A 20,382-nucleotide genomic window follows, 5' to 3' on the forward strand; every position below is an offset into this window, starting at 1 on the left:
GAAAAACAATTAAAAAAAACTTCAAAAAGGGGAACTAATAGAACCTTTAAAACATACCTTGAAAAGTGTAGAAAATTGCCGGAAAAAGTGTCGGAAAGTCGCAGGAAGTCGTCGGAGCTTGGCAGTGGTTGGCCGGAATTGTTTGGCGGTGGGTTGCCCTTCCCTTCCCCCTCCTTTTGTTTCCTTTTCTTCTTTGGGCCACGGGGCCTTTCCTTTTATTTTCTTTCTTTTTCTTTTGCTTCAGCAGTGGGCCGCTGCCCCCACTTTTTTCTTCTTCTTTTTTTTTTTTCTCTGGCAGTGGGCCTTTCTTTTGTTCTCCTTCAGCAGTGGGCCGCTATCCTTTTTTCTCTTTCTAGCAATGGGCCGCGTCACTTCTTGGGCCGCCGCTTCCTTTTCTTTCTTTTTTTGCGCTGGGCTGGACTGCAGCTATATGGGGTTCCCGGCGGTTCAAGGACGAGCAGTGCTATTGAAGGCCGGTCCGGCAACTTTCCGGCCGGTATTTTTCCGGTTCCCGGATTCCGGAATTATGGTGCTGTTTGTGACCAAATTTGACAGTAGATGGAAGTCTGGAAGGTTGCGAACCGGGCAAGGATCCGTTTTTCTCTTCTGGGGGCCGGTTCGGTACTTTTCTGGTTGGTTCTTGTGACGCCGCCGGCGGTTCTGGGCTCCTGGGATCGACAGCTTCAAGGTGGGGGTCGATGGTTGCTAGGGTTTGAATGCTACGATTTTAGGGTTTCAGGGTTAGGGCTTCGTGCTGATAACGTGTTTAAGGAAATCTGAATTGGGAGAGAATTGAGTCGTACTTTCATTGATAATAGGGGCCTCTTTATATAGAGGATTACAAGACACAGAATCAGAGTTGTAAAGGAAAGATCATCGTACAAATAATCGGATATCTATGAATATCTCCGAGAATATCTCTAATTCAAAACTCTATTACAACTATGTCAAGTAACCTAGAGTTTGGGCCAGACACATATTCTGGATTTACTTGAACATCTTTTTATTTTTTTGAAAAGTTTATTTTTTTTAAAACATGTAATTAATTTTAACAAAATTAAGTGGGTATGTTTGGTAGTGTGGTAAGACAATAACTTTCTATTAGAAGGTCAAGCACCAAAATAATTCGTTTATTAATCAGACCAAGTTCATCTAATGTATGATAAAATAAATAAATAAAAATAAAAACTCTTGTTAAAATGTTCTAGCCGGAAACACGCGAGAGAGAGGAAAACCCTAGTTTTGAAAAACCCTAACTCGCAATGACCAAAAAAAAAAAACCATAACTCGACTGCATGGAGAAGGTGGATGAGATGGCCGTCCAGCTAGCCGCATCCCTGGTACTGGCAGACGTCCGCGGACTGGTAGATCTTCGCCCGGCTCGTGGAGAAGGTTTAAGTCGATCTTAGACGTATTTGGTTGGCAAGTTGTTGACGACCCGGGCTTTCAACAAAAGTTCGTTTATAGGCATGTTCCGACGAGCCTGACAGTTAAATGGCTGGTACATTATCCAAGAGCATGATGACCGCTTTATGTTTACCATGTCGGACCCAACAGACCGTAACCGAATCCTCCGGGGTGGTCCATGGGGGTTCGATCGAGCTCCGGTTGTTCTGGCACCGTAAGACTATGTGGGAGCTATAAAAGATGTCGTGCTCTCCACCCTAGCTTTCTTGATCAACGTACATGGGCTGTCACCTGATTTTCACACTGATCGTTGCCTTTGAAGGATTGGCAGCGCTTTGGGTCGATATGTGCAGAAAGATACAACGGAGTTTGATGCAGGGAGGATCCGGATCCGGGTTGAATGGATCTTCTGCAACCTGTGATTTTCCTGCGAAGTTTTACTGTGGATGATGGCATTGATGTGGACTTGAATTTCTTCTTTGAGAATCTATATGGCAGGTGCAAAGACTATGGACTTGTCACTCATGTGGGCTTACCTTGTACAGGAACACCGCTACCGGAGGAAGCATGAACTGATAAGTCACCAGCACGGCGGAACTTGGAGCGTGCTCTAAACCGGGTGGACGTGACACCACATACTGGACCGGCATTGATCTTTGGGGCACAGTCTAGTCCACAGGTTGGTTTGGAGAGGTTTTTGCCGGCGACTAAACCGAAGGGGAGAAAGGAATTTCACAACAAGCCTGCCTCTAGTAGTGGCAAAGGAAGCTCTGGGGTACAGACTACATCAACTGGTGAGGGAGTGGAGAGTGGCAGTGAGCCACAGTCAAGAGGTTCAGACCAAGGTTTGAGTGGGCTTGATAGTTCAGCAGAGAAGTGTTGAGGTAGCTCCTAGTTGTGGCATGCGTAGAAAGTGTATGGAGGAGGATGGAATTTCTCTAAAGAAGATGAGATTGAGCTTGCCAGTTGGCAGGACAAATTTGGACTACATGAATATAGGTTTGTGCTCTGTAAAATCGGTCAAGGAGGTGTATAAGAAGAGGGGGAGGCCGAAAGATGCCAAGAATAAGGCAATGAACTTAAGGTTGTGCATGCCTCACCCATGAAGAAGTCTCCGTCAAAGAAGCTCAAGACTCCAAGAAAGGAGGAGAAATTGGTGAATGGCCTACCAAAATTCACCATTGTGGAAGAGGTCAATGGTTCCCACCTGTCTAAGGATAAGGAACCAATAGTTGCTTAATAGGTTTTTCCTAGAAGTCATTGTCTATGCTTGTAAGAATATCTATATGAGTCTTGTAGAATTTCTTAGCTTTAACATACGACAATTGCGTGCTCGGCGTGTAAGATTAAGTAGAATAGATTGCCTGTAAGACGAGGTGTTTTTATGTGGCATAGACTACTCTGAGCAGAAATGTTTTATTGGAGTAGTCTTCTATACTATTCTTAATCTATGAACTGGAGCATACTATTGGTATGTTCTATTTTATCAAAAAAATATAAGATAAAATAAAATAAAAAACTTTAACTGAAAAATTTAAAAATAAAGAATTGAATCTTTGTCTACCAATTTTATCACGTGAGCGCTAATGAGTCATCACCCGTACAGTGAGCCACATTGTCATATGCTATGAAGCAATTTGAAACTTTAATTGTGATCTGATAAAAAAATAAAAATAAAAAATAAAACTTTACGAAAAATTTAAAAATAAAGAATTGAAGCTAGTTTACCAATTTTATCACTTGAGCGCTAATGAGTCATCACCCGTACAGTGAGCCACATTGTCATATGCTATGAAGCAATTTGGAACTTTAATTAAAAAAAAAAACTTTATGCAAGCCACCTCCAAGACTTTTCTGAAAATTGTCCCAAAGAAAAACTTTTCTGAAATATATATATATAGATAATGTTGCAGTCATTAATTTAAAACCTACTAGTGGGCGGGAATTCCTACAGCCTATATGAAACAGATTGAAGGAACACAACCAAGTCCCTATTATGGTGGGAATTCACTACATGAAATTGATCAGTTGGGGTGCTCATGGATATGAGCATTTCACAATACAACAGTATTTTGTAAGTTCATAAAACCACTTAACATTACACTACAGATAACTAATACGAGACCACTTACTATCACCCACATGACAGAAAATGATCAATAGAAATTGTCTACTATCACCACACATAAACTAGAAAGGATTTGTTCCTTCGAGAAGAACCCAGAAAATACATCACCAAACACAACGGTATGTAACATGTGCTTTAGTGATATCACGCGAGTAGATAACTTTCACCACTTGACCCCTTTCAAGTCCATAATACTTCGCAATTGCATCCTTTTGCGACATTCGAGGAAGCTGCATTAGATCACTTCTTAAAATCAAAATTGGCCAATATATTGCACAGTAGCTGATAAACCAAATATATATATGAGGTGTAATTGTAAGATAGTCATATAAACATGAGTCACATGGCTGCAACAATTGAGAGTCTGAGACGAAAGCTCTTCCAGCACCCAAAAAGGAGGAATATGTTACAAGAGTTATTAGTAACTTCTTTTTTTCAAGGACTCAGCAGCATGTTATGGTAAGTCTTGGATGGGATACAGAAAATTGTGCTAGACGACTACTATAAGGCATGCCTATAATATAGGGCCACATGCACAGAGGATAGAGCAATGAGGCCACACAGTCATATTACTCTGTCAACCCCAACCACAATTCATTTCACACAACAGAGGGCATACCACAGGCCAAGTCTCCTATTTTCTTTTGGTCTAGATCAAGTCAGCCAAGCAACAAAATTACTCGCGCCCTTTGCCGTCCCATGAGTTTTGATAGATGATAGTAAGATGAGAGTACTTATAAATTATTTTTTTTTTATTGGACATCACTGGCTAAGATGAAAATAACAGCCATGACCAGATAAACATGTTAGTTCGTATCAGAACATGAACAACTTCTCTTGCTTTGTTGATGGCATCCAACGCATGGATAATTAAAAAGCAGTTTTATAAACAAACTGGATGAAGCAATTGGAATTACAAGAGTAGATACAATTTTTGTATATATTTTAAGGACTAATGATATATATGAATGATCTTTACAGAAAGCAAATCAGAGACCGACTTTTCCTTAATTAAGTTAGTAAACTAACCTGCTTTTCTTCTATGTTATACTTCTTCAGAAGATTTTGTTTTGCTCGTTCAGTCAAGACCTGATGCTTTGGCTTCAAGACATGCTTCGTTATATTAACAAGCAAATCAGTAATCTGAAAAACAAAGCAAGATATAGAAACATGAGAGTTGTGAGACGGAGAAATTCTACGTGAATGACCAACAAGACAACAACCATTAACATGTTAACTTCAAATGTACTGAGCACAAAAAAAACCCTCCCAAACTTTAAAAGATGAATACATTTAACTAATAATGTAATATATGGTCCCTCATATTTAAGGTTCAGGATGCAATATCACATGTTGTAAAAACATAACAACAACAAAAAAGTAATCATATATTAAGGCTCACTTTGAGATTATTGTTAAAAAGCTAGAGACAAACCGCTAGAGAATCATTTTCAATAAGTGCACTATCAAATGGGAAGAAAAAAGAAGAGAGCAAGGGTTTGGTAATATATATAAAAACTAGGCGGCTGTTAATCTTGACGTTCCATAAAAGTCATACTGTGGTCCTCTTTAATTTCATATATTTCAAATTCATCCTATCAATTCCATTACCCAAATTGTCCTTTTGCTTTTTAGCAGTAGAAACTGTCAAAATAGGAAAAGCCATAATCCTTGGATTAAGAGACAAAAATTGATAGCATTGACTGAGAAAGAGCACAGAAACATCAACCATCGCAGCTTTTCTTATAGAAAAAATCCATACCAGCTCAAAATATTTTTTTTTCTTAAAGATTTTATTGAGATAAGAAAAAGAAGATACAAAGAAGGAAAGTGGACAAAAGGGTCCAAAAAGGATAAGAGATACAAAAAAAAAACCCATGAAACAACAGCAGCAGGAGGACTAGAAAACACCTTTCATCCTAAGAGACACAAGAAACCTAGACCACTGCTGCTTTCCAATCTAACGGATGCAAGAAAGAGAAGCCCAAAGAGCTGACCACTGTCTTACTCTTTCCCAAAGCTCCTCCAGCCCTATACCCATGTAATCTTCAAAAGATCTTCAGAGAGAGAGAGTCACACCACCAGCAACCAGCATGGGTGGAACTCAAGTTTGGGGGACAAGGAAGATTTCTGTAGTAGAAACTCATCTTTCAAGGAAACATGGGTTTTACTCTTTTTCAACCAAATACAAAATGATTCTGACACTAGAGAAGCAAATACAAGAATTTTGTGATCCATAACAGCATTACTAGTAGGCCAGACCGGCCACAGCCTCAAGTAATTAGAATCACTTTATTTATTCTTTTAAGAAATCAACACTAAAAACAAAACAAAAAATCTTGAATTTTAGATTGCAAAAATGTAAAAGATGTGAAATCCTAAGAACTTTTCTATCAACCCGTCACAGGAATCTAAGATCAGAATCCTTAATGGGGTGATAGCACCAAACATAACCCATAAGGACCCAATAAACATTTTTTGAACAAGACCCTGTTTCACATTTTCCTTTCTATCTCATCTTTTCATAAATAAACCACCTAATAAGATATTGTACACCTGTTAAGTTTCTACCTTCAAACTGACCCATTAGCTTGGAGGCTAGACAGATTCACATTCTTTGTGACTTCAAGAGAAAGCTAAGCCACCAGCTCACTCAAGAAGCGTGAGAGTCATTTATGTTATGATTGAATGGAAATAATTTGTTTCGCTGAACTAGAAGAGCTACTGCTATAGATACTAGACCTTGAAGAATCAATAGCTACCAAGACAAGAATACTAACCCTTTCCTTTTTTTCCCTGTCTTTTGATAAAGACTTTCTAACATGTTAAGTATTCCATTTTTCCTCTCCAGATGGTTATGATATATTCAAGTTTTTGTTCCTATACAGATTTAGGGTTTTTAAGTTATGGGCTACTTAAATTTCACCCATATATTTCAGTGACCGAGTGACTGAGATTAATATCTCATACTATAATCACAAGAGAGAATGTCGGCTAACTTAACAGCAAATGGGCAATTTGGGTAAACTGAATTGATGAAATCAGGAGTTTCAATAACAACTGTAAACAAAACTACTGCAAAGAAACACTTGTACAGTATGCTCCTTTGAAATAAAGGAGCCAGATGCATCAATGCACATTGATGATTAAAAAGCACTAGTCCAATAATTTTATCTTCTGGGAAAATGATATGGCTCTCCATTGTAGGCCATGTATCAATGGTAACCAACTGAGAAGCCTAATTTAATATAGATCCAGGGTGTGTAACACTTAAGCGGGAAAAAAAAAGAAGGAAACATATAACATAATTGATATCAGGGAACAAACCTGGAACATTTCCACTTTAAATGGATAAAGATCCAGAGTTTTCAGAGCTTGGCTTGTTATTTGGCTTTGAAGAATTAATATGAGCCCAGTCAAAGTGTCTTTATTAGCAATCTGACTGTGCAGCCCACGGATAACATTAACCTTCACTATACCAGGCCCACAGTAGATGACCAGAATCTGCAATTGAAACCTATCAATAAGTAATCGAAAATACAGCAACGCCGCTCTTTTTGCCTTTTTGTCTCATTACATATCCATATCATTTTTTAACTTCATCCAAAAGAAAGAAATAACAGTGTCAAACTGAGACTGATTGTCTGTGTCAAACAACACTATTTGTGCTTGTAAACGAAACTAGTTCCTAGAATATATGATGTCATGTTTTCCATGAGAAGTCATGCAATAGGTCCAGGTACAATGTCGGATTGCTCACCTACTATCCCTTATGATTGTGATGCGCCAAATAGTCAAAATTGTTAATTTCAACTTAACTCCATGTCAACATGAACCATAAACAGAAAGAGAAACTCTTTATTAGAAAAATTTCATGAACTGCAAAGTTAATGCATCATGTAAAGGTGAATCAGAGAAGGAATAGAGAAATGCATAATCAAAGTATTTGCCTTCAAACACATCCCTTTAAGATTGATAGGGATTACAAGATACAGATGCTTTCTTAAAAATTGAGGGTCCTTATGGAGTCATATGACATGGATAAAAGCTCTATACGATGGATGTGAGAATGGTCAGGTCATGCTTGTCAAATTCTAGAACGGGCATGTTGATACCAATGGCATATTACTAATGACATGTTTGAAGCACAGACAAAGCAAAGCAAAACAGGAATGGAGAAAATGGGAAAGTAGCAGTTGAGACACTAAGGAGGAGATTTGTGAAACAGGAATAATGGACGCTAAACAAGGTCCCACATTAGACCCCCTATTATTGCTCACATTCAAAACTGTAAGTCTCAATATGCAACCGTACCAGGTACCGATTTGCTAAAGTAGATTCCTTGGTCAATCTTGCTAACTCACTAAACCATATTTCTTTTTGGGTAGTAGCAATAGTGCATGTACTCAAATGGAAGTAGCATTCATTCAAGAGTAAGTGGGGGAATGGAAGTAAGTGGGAGTTAAGCAGTCATGAAGTTAAGCATCCATCAAATCGCTATGCAAATCATCAGGGATGTGACAAAGCATTCATCAGTTACAAAGAATTTATAGCATGTGACACTAAAGACTAACAGCAAAGGAAGATTGCTTACTAATGTATCAAATTGAAGTATTGTACTAGACGCTGAAGTGTTAAGCAGACATGATTTTGCCGACATTAAGACATGAACCTGGCCTAGTTAACATCTGGTTACAACTAAAAAACAAGCATGCATGTACACAGTTTTGGGGAGAGAATTGCCAAAACAAATTGATGACTAATGTGGAATGATGATCCTGGTAGAGAATGGTTTGCAGAATTGTGAAAATTAAGGAAAGGTAAAAGAATCAAACCCTGTCGGAAGGGTCAGAGTTGTGAGGGGCGGAGAAGCGAAGGCGATCAACGTCGGGGGTTTGGCCGTGAAGGGCTCGGAAGTCTTGGAGAGAGAGGTCGATTTCGTCGGAGGTAACGGAATAGCCTCTGTCCCTTAACATCTCCAGCACGGTTCTGCGTGACAGGTAGTATCGGTGGCTCTCTGTGCTACCGTCGTCCACGTACCCACTCAAGCAAGGCCCCGGTACCATCTCCTCTCCATTCCCATTATCTCCCTCCATCTCTCTCTCTCTCTCTGATTTCTTCTCACCTTTTCTCCTCACTTCTGACACAGACAACTAGTATTTAAACCCAACTCGAAGTGCGCTTCCCTGGTAAATTTTGTTTGTTTGTTTTTTTTACTGAGGAAGTCACTTTTTATTTACTCTTCTCAGTAAATTTTTATCAGAAGGGAAATACCAAAAACACGGTTCCATATTCGGCAGAAAAAAAAAATGAAAAAAAAAAAAAAAACACTAAAAAAAATTGAAGAAACCGGTTAACTATTTCTTTTCTTTGAACAGGAAGAGGTTCCAATTTTGAATCCCCCATTGCCCTCCTGGCCTCTAAGCTCTCTACTCTACTCACCTTTAATCATTCTTATCGGGAAGGAAATCGCCCGGATACCCGTTCTTATTGGGAAGACAAATTAAAATAATTTGTTTTTGGTGAAGAAGTAATGCAAGCAGTTTAAAAGAAATTTTGTTGATATGATATTTGGCCACAACTAGCACAATACCAAACACTTCACCGGCATCAGTTTCAGACAAGTTTTATCGATATGATGGTCCATTTACTACTCCATACATGCAAATTAAACACTTGACTAGAAATTTTGGTGTGATTAGAATGCCAAAATCAAGGGGGTGATTTGGAAGTTTCTCTGGAACCGCACGTAGAAAGCTTTTCGTTTTTTATTCTACAAATGAGCTTTTGGAGGCTGGCTCTAGTTAAGTCATAATATTTGGATGATTGGATCCACAATGGAATTGCTGAATATATATGTTCGTTATTATTTTGAAGGGAGGGAAGGGAATCCCAAAATATTTGCTCTATCCAGCTTCATTCCTTCTGCAGTACTAGTTGTCTTGAACAGTACTAACCAACACCCATTAGATTTGGAATATGGCCTCCACTTCAATCCGTTTGCTTAGCACACACTTGGTTTTCTTTGGTTAGCTTCTCCACCTTCCAATGCCGCCTGCCCTGCTTCTTTTCATCAGTTTGTTTGCCCGATTTGGGTGCTGTTTTGCTGCTTTTTTTTGCTTGGCTTTGTTTCTTTGTTGGATTCATACCTGAATTATATGATGCTCTTTTTGGTGTTCACATAAGGTTCACTTACCCAAACAAAAACAAAAAAATTATCTAGTTCATGAGAACAAAACAATTGGAAGGAAATGAAACTGTTAAATTTATTGCAAAATTGTTCGGAACAACAACAATCAGAATAAGAACCAAAATCCTATGGTACGAATAGACAGATCAATCTAAGCACAGAAGACCAAGTTGCAGTCCTGATGGTAGCTGCAGCTGAAAAAATGCCATGGTTTGGTTTAAAATGTCTTACAAGTTACAACAAATGAAATACAATGCTATATGCAACTGTAATCGGCATATATACTAGCTAATTCATGAGCAGCTAAACACAAATATTGTGCATTCATGCATTTGGTAGCTGCTACATAATAGCATTTTTGTTAGGAAAATGTTCTCTTTCCAAATAGCTTGACTTGTATTGATCATATTCTTCCCAGATAACATGTCATGATATATTTGGCTAGAGAACATCAACCTGAATGCAATGAAAAACTTATTACTGAGCTACTGATCGACGAGTCTCACAAACAGCAAGCAGAGCACCTAATCAATCCGTTCTCGTTGCAATGCGGGCACCTCCTCAATTCCCCTTTGTTTTCATCAAACAACTTTTGGCTGCCATTACAGGTAGTACACGGCACAAATCTCACATCTCCACATCCATCGCAACCAAACGCAGAAGCACTAGGAAACCCCTTCAAAAGCAATGCCAATTCTCCAAGCTCATTGAGTTGCTTAACCTCCTCGGCTCCTCCAATATAATTCCCTCTAACAAACACTTGCGGCAGCCTCACCGGTGCTTTGCCTCTAACTGCATTCTGCAACTCTTTCTTGTACTGGGAGTCCATGGAAATGTCCCTCTCATCCACAGCCACCCGCAACCCCCTGAAGATCATCCGAACAGCGCAGCAATCCTCGTAAGTCTTTCGGATTCCTCTCAAACTGGTGGAGTAGACGACGATTTTGTCTTCACTCCCCGGGAGAAGAAAACAAGTATTGGAATTGGAATTTACCAGTGCTGGTGAAGAAGAAGTAGAACAATTCAAAGGGCGGCTCTTAAAAGGCAGTGTTGTGCGCAATTCCCTAGAAGATAGAGCTCTCCTATAAGTGGAAACCACATTGGGGTCCATCTTTGCCAGCAATGATTCCTCTGATAAATGCTGCCATAGCGGCTTCTTTTGCGCTCCTATGAATTTCACTGAAGATTGTGGTTTTTGTGCAAAAGAATGAGAATGGGATTCATCGTTAAGACCGTCCATAAGTTCCCAGGTGTTGATGACGGAGTCGGGAGAAAAAGATGAGGACTTGTCTGGGGGTTGATCCTGACTGTGGAGATTGGTGTATGATAATGGGGATGATGAAGGAAGAGGGTGGTCGATGATACGGAGAGAACCATAAGTGGTGGAGGTGAGAGAGACAAGGTGGTTGGTGTCGCCCTTTTTGAGAGGTGGGTGATGAACAAGAGAGAGGGCTCTTCGGAGTGGGAATGGTGAGGAGTTTATGGAAGCTGAAGAAGAAGAAGAAGAAGAGCATTGTGATTGTGGGCGGTGGTGTGGTTGTTCTGGGTGGTTTTTGGTGCGAAGGGTTGAAGAAGAGCAGCCCATGAGAGAGAGATAGAGATTGTGTGTGTTGGGTGAGGAACAGCTTTCAAGAGGGGGTTGGAACTTGGGAGTTGTAGATAGACTTGTAGATGAACAAGTAAATGCCGTGCGCACGGCAATTCCTCCTTAACGTAGAAAGTGAGAGAATAAAAGCTGGAAGATGGAGGCAAAAATTAGAGAGGATTGATTGATAAGTACGTCATTTGATAAATTTCTCAAAGTTAAAAGGGCAGTCTCTTTCTGTTATGGACTGGTTTGAGGTGTGTTTGGCTAAAGCTTTCATTTACGAAAATCATTTATTTTTGTAAAACAACCAAACTTATCGTGGTCCCAAGATCATGTGTTCATCATACATTGATTGATCAACTTCGGGGGCTGTGGAAATTACCCTTCCTATATATTTTCGGCATTTTTAGACTTTTGTTTCTCCTTGTAATTTTCATTAAAAGAACAGCTTAATGGCTAAAAATCACGCGTCTTGGCAACTAGCAAGCGTCTTAGTGTGAATTGTGATAGAAGTGTTCCGTAGTTTTGTTTTATTTAATAAGTGCGCATTAAATTTTGTAATGGATATTTTTGTGATATGGACTTTCTCACTGAGTACGCCTAAAAGACATTATAATTTTTTTGTTTTCAAGTTATTTTCTGACAATTTGGGTTGTGATTCCTTCAATGTGTATAATGTCAAGTGGTCAATGTCATAGTCTTCTTGAATTCGGTAGTGGCTGTGGCACTCAAGTATCAAGGGGTTGAGATCCAAATTAATTAGCGTCCAATTAAGTTGGCAGATGACATATATAATGTGCAGGACCACCATGCATTCACAAATTCCATGTGGGTTGAGCTGCCAAAGTTACTGTCTTTTTTTTTTGGTCGGAAGCCAAAGTTACTGTCATTCTCATTTTATTGTTCTCTTCTGCCTTGTTTTTTTTATTTAGGGATTTCAAGACTAATTAATCTCCCTTCGTGGAACTTAGGTGGGGGGTGTCATAAAAAAAAAAACTTAGGTGGGGAGTTTCCGACCTTGCATTCGTCCCAACACTTGGGTAGTTGAGTTTGCCAACTCAACCACTCCATGTGGTTTCTCTTCTGACTTTTGTACTCTCAAGCTTTGTTTTTCTTTATTTTTTCCTAAAGTGAATTCAGTCATACGGAAGTCGAAGTCAATAAGAAGTATAAGAATTTTCTCAAATAGTGATCTTGATTTGCATGAACTTCCTACCAGAGTTCAAAGATTAGGTGTGTAATATTTGAAGGAAAAAATAAGCAATTCTATAATTTAAGAATGCAATGACTTCATCAACTGTATTTTCTCAAGTCAACCTATTCCAGAAACGTACAGTTACAAGGGTAAGTTTGATTTGATGTACTTCCCGATTAGTTACATTTGCACCTCCATTAGGGTAACTTTTAATTCTCTACATTTAGTAAAGTCTTTAGATTCTCATGCAATCCATTACAAATATCATCTAAATTTTAGAGGAAATGATCTTAAAAATTCCTATTTAGAAGTTTATAGACCAATAAGCCATTGTTTTTATTGATTTATTTTCAAGCCTTTTTTTATTGTGTTGTTACTTTTTTAGCCTTGGAAATCCTAAGACCTTACTCTTAAGACTCATAACAATTGACTCATTCTCATTCTTCATCAGCATTCAAATTAGCTGATTCAACGAAGAAGAAACCGATGCCATGTAGATCGCGGGAACTCTAATTTGCAGATCGTCGATCGGCAAGTCCTATAGTGACAGCGGGGTACCGGTGCGGTGACAGCGGCCTTTGATCTGGATCCGGTTTCTGCCGATGATGAGGAGGATTCCGAGCAAGGTAATGAAGATAGGGGGAAAAAGAGAACAAATAAGGAGAGACCAACAAAAGCTAATAAGGACAAAGGAGTTATGGGAGGGCCAAAGGGGAAGAAAGGAAGGGTGGGAGATGCAGCGAAATTATCTAAACAAATTGATCATCTTGTTGATGTAGTTGAGAGTAAGAGTACAGCAACATCAATTCATACAAGTTCACAAGGAACTAGCATTCAGGAGGTGATGCGAGTTGTTGCAAGTTTACCAGGAGCAGAAATTGGTACCAAGCTATGGTGGTTTGCAATAAAGTTGTTTTGCTCTCAAGAGAAGCAAGAGATGATTTCAGTTATGACAGATCCTGATCTCAAGCTGCAGTTTCTGATTCTTAATAAGAAAAATGTTGATTCCACTTTGTAATCTGAACCGGGTTGCTTTTCATTTAGACGTAAAGCGGTAGTTGAAAAGAGATAATAGGCTGTTCTTGTGTAAGGCTGATGGTACTTTGTTAAGTTTGCTTGCTGTTCTTGTGTTACTGGTACCTTCTTTTTATCAAGAATGGTGTTTCTTTGTTACTGGTACTTTCTTTTCATTAAGGGTGATGCTTATTATTTTCATTAAGGGTGATGCTTATTCTTTTCATTAAGACTGATGCTTATTCTTTTCATTAAGGCTGATGGTTTGCTTGTTTATTCTTTTTATTAATGATGTTCCCTTAATAAGTTTGCTTGGTGTTCTACTTAATCAGTTAATATATTTGATTAGTCGTGCTTGTTTGTCCTTGTTAATGTCATTGTAGGTTTGTTCTGTAATGTATGGACACTTCCGAAGATGAGGAGGCACTACACCAAATATAGGCTTTAGAGACAGCCACAAAACGTCTCTAGAAATATATTAGTGACTAAAATATACTTAAATTTGTCTCTAATAGAAGGAGTGACAAATTAGACTTTCGTCCCTATAGGTTGCGTCTCTAAAACCTATTAGAGACACTTGGATAAAAAGTTCCGTCTCTATTGCTTATTCACTGCCACATGGACAATAACTGCCAATGACAATTTAATCTAGGGTTTTTGTCCATTTACCCCATTTTTAAAGATTTTTTTCCCACTTACCCCATTAAGTTTTTTTAATTCCCTCTTACCCAAAACACTCTAAGGGGGTCTTCCCTAATACCCCATTAAGATTTTTTTTTTTGTTTTTTAATTTTTTTTAATACCATTTTACCCTCACCCATTTATTACTTAGAGAGAGAAAGAGAGAGAGAGAGAATGGAAGAGAGAGAAACCATAGAGCCTTCACCGGAGCCCGGTAACCGGTAACCGGTCGCCGGTCGCCGGAATCCGGTCACCGGTCACCGGCTGCCGCCCACCGGAATTTTCTGAAAATCTCACCGGAAAGGTTTATTGCCCCCAATAGACATCTATTGCCCCGCAATAGAGGTCTATTGCCCCCTAATAGACGTCTATCAGCCATGTATTGCCCCCCAATAGACGTTTATTGCCCTCCAATAGGACTTTCAGTCGCCAAAATGGGAACTAATCTCCCTAAATTTAGATAAATAAAACTTTGATTAAAGAAAAAAATAGGAGATTACATCAAGAGAAAATTAGATAAAAACCCAAAAAACAAAGCTCTTATTAAGAAAAACCCATCCCTATATTTTCTTTTAATCTACACCCAATTCACATAATTGAACCTTCCTTATAGGTTTTAAATCTATAATTAACATTTTTCACATTTTTTAGTTTGACTTTTTTGTCCTTCTGATTGAATAAATAAAATATTCCTCAAATATAGCTGTTGACTATTTTTTGAATTTAAATATTTAGAATTTAATACAATCAATTTAATCCTTGATTTTTCTCTTATTTGAAATGATTAATTGCCTTAATTATCCTATATTTCTTCCTTTCCGATGTGATCTATATATTTGCTATTGTGTATCATCAGATTCTGTTATATTCCTATTATATAAATATTTTTCTTGCTCGACATGATTAAACATCCTCTCAATAAGGTATGTTATTTTGCTTATCCGTTCTAATAGGTGTAGTTATACAATCATTCCATATTCATTAATTTTCTAAAATGGTCGAGTTAATGTAATTAGCCCATGTAAAATGTACTTGATGTAGATTGATTGCTTTAAGATTTTTTTTTCCGCCCCTACATTTTTCTCCACATAGGTGCCTGATTTTATGAGGTGGTCAATGACCACATAATAGTTATGTGTAACTGTAGAGTTTGCTTAATATATAATTATCCCTTAATTTTGGCACATTGAATAATTTTGAATGTGCAAGAGTTTTTGCACTATAATTTAGCAAACTCATTATTATCATTCATTGTTTTACAATTGAAATTGAACTTTACAATATTAAGAAGTTTATTTCTAATATCAAGATAATTTAAATACACATTCTTTTTGAAGGAATAAACCTAAAAATTTATTGAAATAGGGACAATGAGTACAACCATAAATGATGTTCATCCAGTATTGAAATAAACAATTTTAAATTTGTTTTTACAATTGAAATATAAACTTTACATTTTCGAACATAATATAAAGAACATTATAACACTTCATCTGTCATCTCGACTAGCACTTTGCAATGTAGTCTTCATAAATCTCCCAACTACTAGTGCCCTGCATGTTGTGATTCCTTATACAATTGCAAATTACCTTCATAGATCTATTTCAAAGGTAAAACTCTATTAGGATTTAAATACATATATCCAAAATATAGGTATATTAATTGTCAATACTATAGGTTATGGAATAAACAACCTATGATATAGAGTCATACAAATAATTTAAAACTACAAAAACAAACATCTAAATCATAGGTATTACATATTAAAGCAATCTAAGTATCAGGTAATTAGAAACAACGATTCTATTTTGAAGGAATGAAACTAAGTTTTGTACCATATTCATAAATTGAAATTTCTAATTACTAAAAAACCATCCAATTCAAGCTTTACACAAAATCAAAAGATTAACAAAGATATTATACTAAATAAATCTGATGAATAGGTAATTTGAATTACGAATATGATATATGTACCTATTTGAAAGAAAGTCTCTAACCCATAAGAAAATGATGAAATAAACCTCATGAATAGGTCGTTTGAAATCATCATTTGAAATCATATGCAACTTTGTGAAAGGTCTCCACCCAAAGAAAAAATGACGAATGAATTCACTAGCTTCTATATATAGGAAGAAACATACCAAAAATTCATCATTATATGATAATAATGACATTAATGTAAACACCTAAAATTAAGTACTGATAAAAACCTAAAGTGAAGGTAATACCAACAATAACGTCAATCAAACTCCATAATATTTGCTAGATGATTTTGACTATTAATCCTATTTAATAGGTGAATGGGGAATTTGATAATGGCAGCTTCAGTAATTCTTAACAACATTGGGTTTTAATATTTACCCTATTTAATAGGTTTTTTTATTTTGAATAAACCTAATTAATTGGTTTGGGTGTATATTAAAACACTCTTATGGATGGGTTTATTCTAAAAGGGGTGTGTGAATTTGGGTGTAGAATCAAATTCCCCTTACATCAATTCAAAACGTCTATTGCCCCTCAATAGAACTTTTGGTAGCCGAAATGGGAACTAATATTCCTAAAATTAGACAGTTAAAACTTTTATTAAAGAAAAAAATGAAGAGATTATATCAATTTTAAAACATCTATTGCCCCCCAATAGCCCTGTATTACCCCCCGGATAATTTTTTTTTTTTTTTTCTCTCTTTCTGGGCCCCCCGGATAAATGATTTGGGCATCCAAAATTGATTTGATTTGAGAATGTCCATCAGCTACTGCAATACCACCAAAGTAATCTATAATTGTTCAAAAGCCATTAAAGCAAGGCCCAGTGCATATCCAATTGCTCACAAAGTTTCCACCGACTTTCATAAACACTAACCAACAAAGTTTTCATTATTCAATCAACTCCGTTCCACACTAATCTAACAAAGCCCCAAAATACATAAACATCACCGATTTTCATTATTCAATCAATTAGGACAAAGATTTCACCAACAGAATCCAAAACATATAAACATCACCGACACAATTCTCACAATCGAAGAGAACTTACTAAAACTAATACCAAATCTCTGGATTAACAACGAAGCTGAGGCCATTTGATATCGGCGAGAGTGAGAATGGTTTCTCCAATAAGAAATAGACGAACCTTGGCCTACCGCTCTTCCTCCTCCATTGATTGAAGAGTAGATCTCCAGCTTCTATTCTTTGCTGTCGTCGTGCACATCCGGCGCGATGTTGCAGCGGTCACCTACCATGAACATCACCGCAAACATCTAGACCAGAAACCAGAGATGAATGCCTCACCGAGAACAGAAACCACGACGGCCTGCTCGATCTCACCATCATCTTCGTTCCCGATGACCGGCAACCATGCCGACAAGGATGATTGGCGGGGATCTGGCCGAGAGCGTGAGAGAGAGAGGAGAGAGAGAGAGAGACGGAATGAGATTATGAAAGAGAGAGAGAGAGAGAGAGGGAGAGAGAGTATGAGAGGTAAGTTTTGTGATTTATTAATTATTTGGAGGACAAAATTGTCTTTTTGCTTTAAAATGGGTAAGTGGGAATGAAAATATGTTGGTGGTGCAAGTGGGAATATCTTGGCTCAATTTTGTGCATTGGGTCAGGGCCCCTTTAATCTATTACTTTTAGAGACAGAAGAAATATTTTATTTAATATATTTTTTATTAGAATATTTGATATAATATATTTTTTATTAGAATATTTGATATTATTAATAATAGAATCCATCTATTATTAACCACCAGTACACCAGTTCGATTGGCATTGGAAAGAAACAGTGAATCCATCTTTAACTAACGACATATAAATTATATATATAAATTTTTTCTGGGCAACAAAATATAATATAAATTTATTTTCTGTTCAACAAATCTTTACTGATGCAACTTAAAATCAAGTCTACAAGTCCACAAAATACTTGTTACTAAAAAAGTCACAAATTCATCTAGTCAAATGCCTATCAATTAGCATCTAATGATCAATAAGGAAAATAATAAAAGTCTATTGCTCAGATCCACGAGAACTTTGATTCGATGAAGCTCTAAGCTGGTTCAACAAATCAGTTTCTTGGACACTTGTATCTCCCATAAGCAATCCAGTTAGTCCAGTGGTAGGATAAGCATGTTGAGGCTGATAAGGCATTTGAGGATAGATTTGCGGTTGAGGCCAGTACATTTGAGGAGGATAAGAAGGCATCTAGAAGGATTGTTGCTGCAAAGGCTGAGAAGATTGTTGTGAAGGTGGAGTAGATTGCTGGGATTGTATCATTTGCTTTAACATTGCCAATTCTTGTTGGGTTTGCAAGAGTTATTCCTGAGTTTGAACTTGTTGCACCTGTGCTTGCTCTTGTTGTTGTTGGTACTTGGACTCTAACTCTATAAATTGTGACTACAAGTGAGCATAATGTCTTCCATATGATCTGTGTGATGATGAGCTACCATCAATTTGAAGATAAGGCACCATATTAGCTATTACACCTAGTCCATAACCGCGAACTCTATGACGTTTCTCAGGTCCCATCACTGCAACATATGCTCTTTCTCGCATCTCTGTAGTCTCATTACCTTCAACTGCTACAATTTCTGCCAACTTCTCTTGCATACCAGCCTATGAGAGAAAATACTTAACTTATTATGGGCTGGTTATATTTAGTGTGCAACAGATTATGAAATACATAAACAAAGCTCACATGTGTCCGCTCAGCAACTTCATCAATCCAGGTTTTTTCTTTGTCATTCCGTGTATGCTTATCATAAAAAAACTGAATAGGATCGGGCTCATGACCATGCTTCTTGAGCTAAACATGCAAAGCAGAAGGGAAATAATATCTAATCAAGTCTGATGCCATCATTTCAAACAATAAAGCAATATAATAGCATGTAAATAATATATTTCAGAAAATATTCAAACATATCATAACAAAAAATGCTCATTCCAAATCATGAGCCATAATACAATTAAAACCACATTTTATAGAAGATAGACACAAGGAACTTAGACCAAAAGGCATTTGATGTATTAAAATATATTGCAATCTAGAGGTTGCTGGTTCTTGGTGAATTTGAGCACTCTAGGCTTACTTAGCACATTTATTAGTTGAGGTGAAAGACTAATTTACATAATCTTTATGCTACCGTGCAGCACTCTAGGCCTACCCTCCTTACCCAAATGCTATCTTTCTCAAATTTACCTACCCTTCCTTAGAGCAAAATTGATGATAATTGATTTTTTACAAATGCACAGTAACATGGAACCATGCTGCAGCCTTATTATTTGATGCAAAATTGGTCATTTTATCATGCAACCGTTCACTAGCATCTGCTATCAACATTTAATCTATTAAATTAAGCTTTAGATTTTCTAGAGCAACAATATTATTTACTTACATATTCTGCTCGACTGCGTGCATAACTCTTGGTGCCAGAGGTGTGATTGTATTTTTGTTCTTTTCGATTTGCAGAATTCTTCTCAGCAATTACCTATTATTTAGAAAAGCAAATAACATCATAATAAATTTACACAACAAAACAGAAAAAACTTGCAGAGAGAAGGACTTACTGTTGTCTTTTCAGTATCCCAATATTTCACCATTTCGCGCCATTCAGCTGCGTTGACATCTTTATTCCCACACACCCAACGTCCTGGTGTGCCTATTTTGGGATCATAATGAGTTTTCTTAAGTCTGTTCTTGTAGCTTCTCCAATATTTAGCAACTCTTTCCATTATGTTATGCTTTATGAGAGGCATACGAGGAAGATCTTCAGGTTTCCATTCAATAGTTGCCTACACACACAATGTGTTGGTAAAATATCACCAAATTGTGTAATAAGATCAAAAAATACCATAACAAAAGGAAAAAAGAAATACATACATATATTTGGTCCCATAAGGGATCTTTAATAGTACTTGAGACTTTAGGCCAAAATTTAGTGACGAGCGGAAGTACATTAGAATCTCTAGCTAACCCACCCAAGTACCGGCCAAATTTTCCATCATTAGAACCTACACTAACACCCATAGAATTGAACTCGAGGGATTCTTTTTTGTTATCTTCCATCCAAGTACATGTTCCTTTACCACGTACTTTGGTAGTTTTGCCTACAAGAGACATATTAACTTATGAAAAGTAATGTAAATCAGTAAACAACATATACTTTCACTAAAAACAATACACA

General features: G+C 37.3%; 2 protein-coding genes and 1 long non-coding RNA gene across 3 annotated transcripts; all 3 read right to left on the reverse strand.

Annotated features, from left to right (window-relative positions):
* Positions 1 to 3,376: 3,376 nt before the first annotated feature.
* LOC133724724 (DNA-directed RNA polymerases IV and V subunit 5B) lies at positions 3,377 to 8,677 on the reverse strand. The gene is made up of 4 exons (XM_062151551.1): positions 8,371 to 8,677; positions 6,863 to 7,039; positions 4,565 to 4,678; positions 3,377 to 3,765 (listed from the first exon to the last, which is right to left on the reverse strand). Exons 1-4 carry the CDS (start codon positions 8,629 to 8,631, stop codon positions 3,640 to 3,642), a joined length of 678 nt encoding a protein of 225 aa, XP_062007535.1. The 5' UTR covers positions 8,632 to 8,677; the 3' UTR covers positions 3,377 to 3,639.
* Positions 8,678 to 9,776: 1,099 nt separating this feature from the next.
* On the reverse strand, positions 9,777 to 11,494 carry LOC133735824 (uncharacterized protein At5g39865). Its single transcript, XM_062163250.1, has one exon. It carries the CDS (start codon positions 11,308 to 11,310, stop codon positions 10,228 to 10,230), a length of 1,083 nt encoding a protein of 360 aa, XP_062019234.1. The 5' UTR covers positions 11,311 to 11,494; the 3' UTR covers positions 9,777 to 10,227.
* A 6,742-nt stretch (positions 11,495 to 18,236) lies between these two features.
* On the reverse strand, positions 18,237 to 19,728 carry LOC133711165 (uncharacterized). Its single transcript, XR_009847063.1, has 3 exons — positions 19,594 to 19,728; positions 18,897 to 19,004; positions 18,237 to 18,814 (listed from the first exon to the last, which is right to left on the reverse strand). It is a non-coding gene; the product is annotated as an uncharacterized LOC133711165 (long non-coding RNA).
* Positions 19,729 to 20,382: the final 654 nt, after the last annotated feature.

This window comes from Rosa rugosa, chromosome 1, assembly GCF_958449725.1.
Source record: "Rosa rugosa chromosome 1, drRosRugo1.1, whole genome shotgun sequence".
In the NCBI taxonomy this organism is placed as follows: Eukaryota; Viridiplantae; Streptophyta; class Magnoliopsida; order Rosales; family Rosaceae; genus Rosa; species Rosa rugosa.

What these genes read in the sequence shown, in the direction of transcription:
- LOC133724724 (XM_062151551.1), bottom strand. Translation starts at nt 8,631, where the DNA reads ATGGAGGGAGATAATGGGAATGGAGAGGAGATGGTACCGGGGCCTTGC. An exon ending in ACTCTGACCCTTCCGACAGG is followed by an intron (nt 7,040 to 8,370) that starts GTTTGATTCTTT and finishes TTTCAATTGCAG; the next exon opens with ATTCTGGTCATCTACTGTGG. An exon ending in ATAACATAGAAGAAAAGCAG is followed by an intron (nt 3,766 to 4,564) that starts GTTAGTTTACTA and finishes GATCTAATGCAG; the next exon opens with CTTCCTCGAATGTCGCAAAA.
- LOC133735824 (XM_062163250.1), bottom strand. Translation starts at nt 11,310, where the DNA reads ATGGGCTGCTCTTCTTCAACCCTTCGCACCAAAAACCACCCAGAACAA.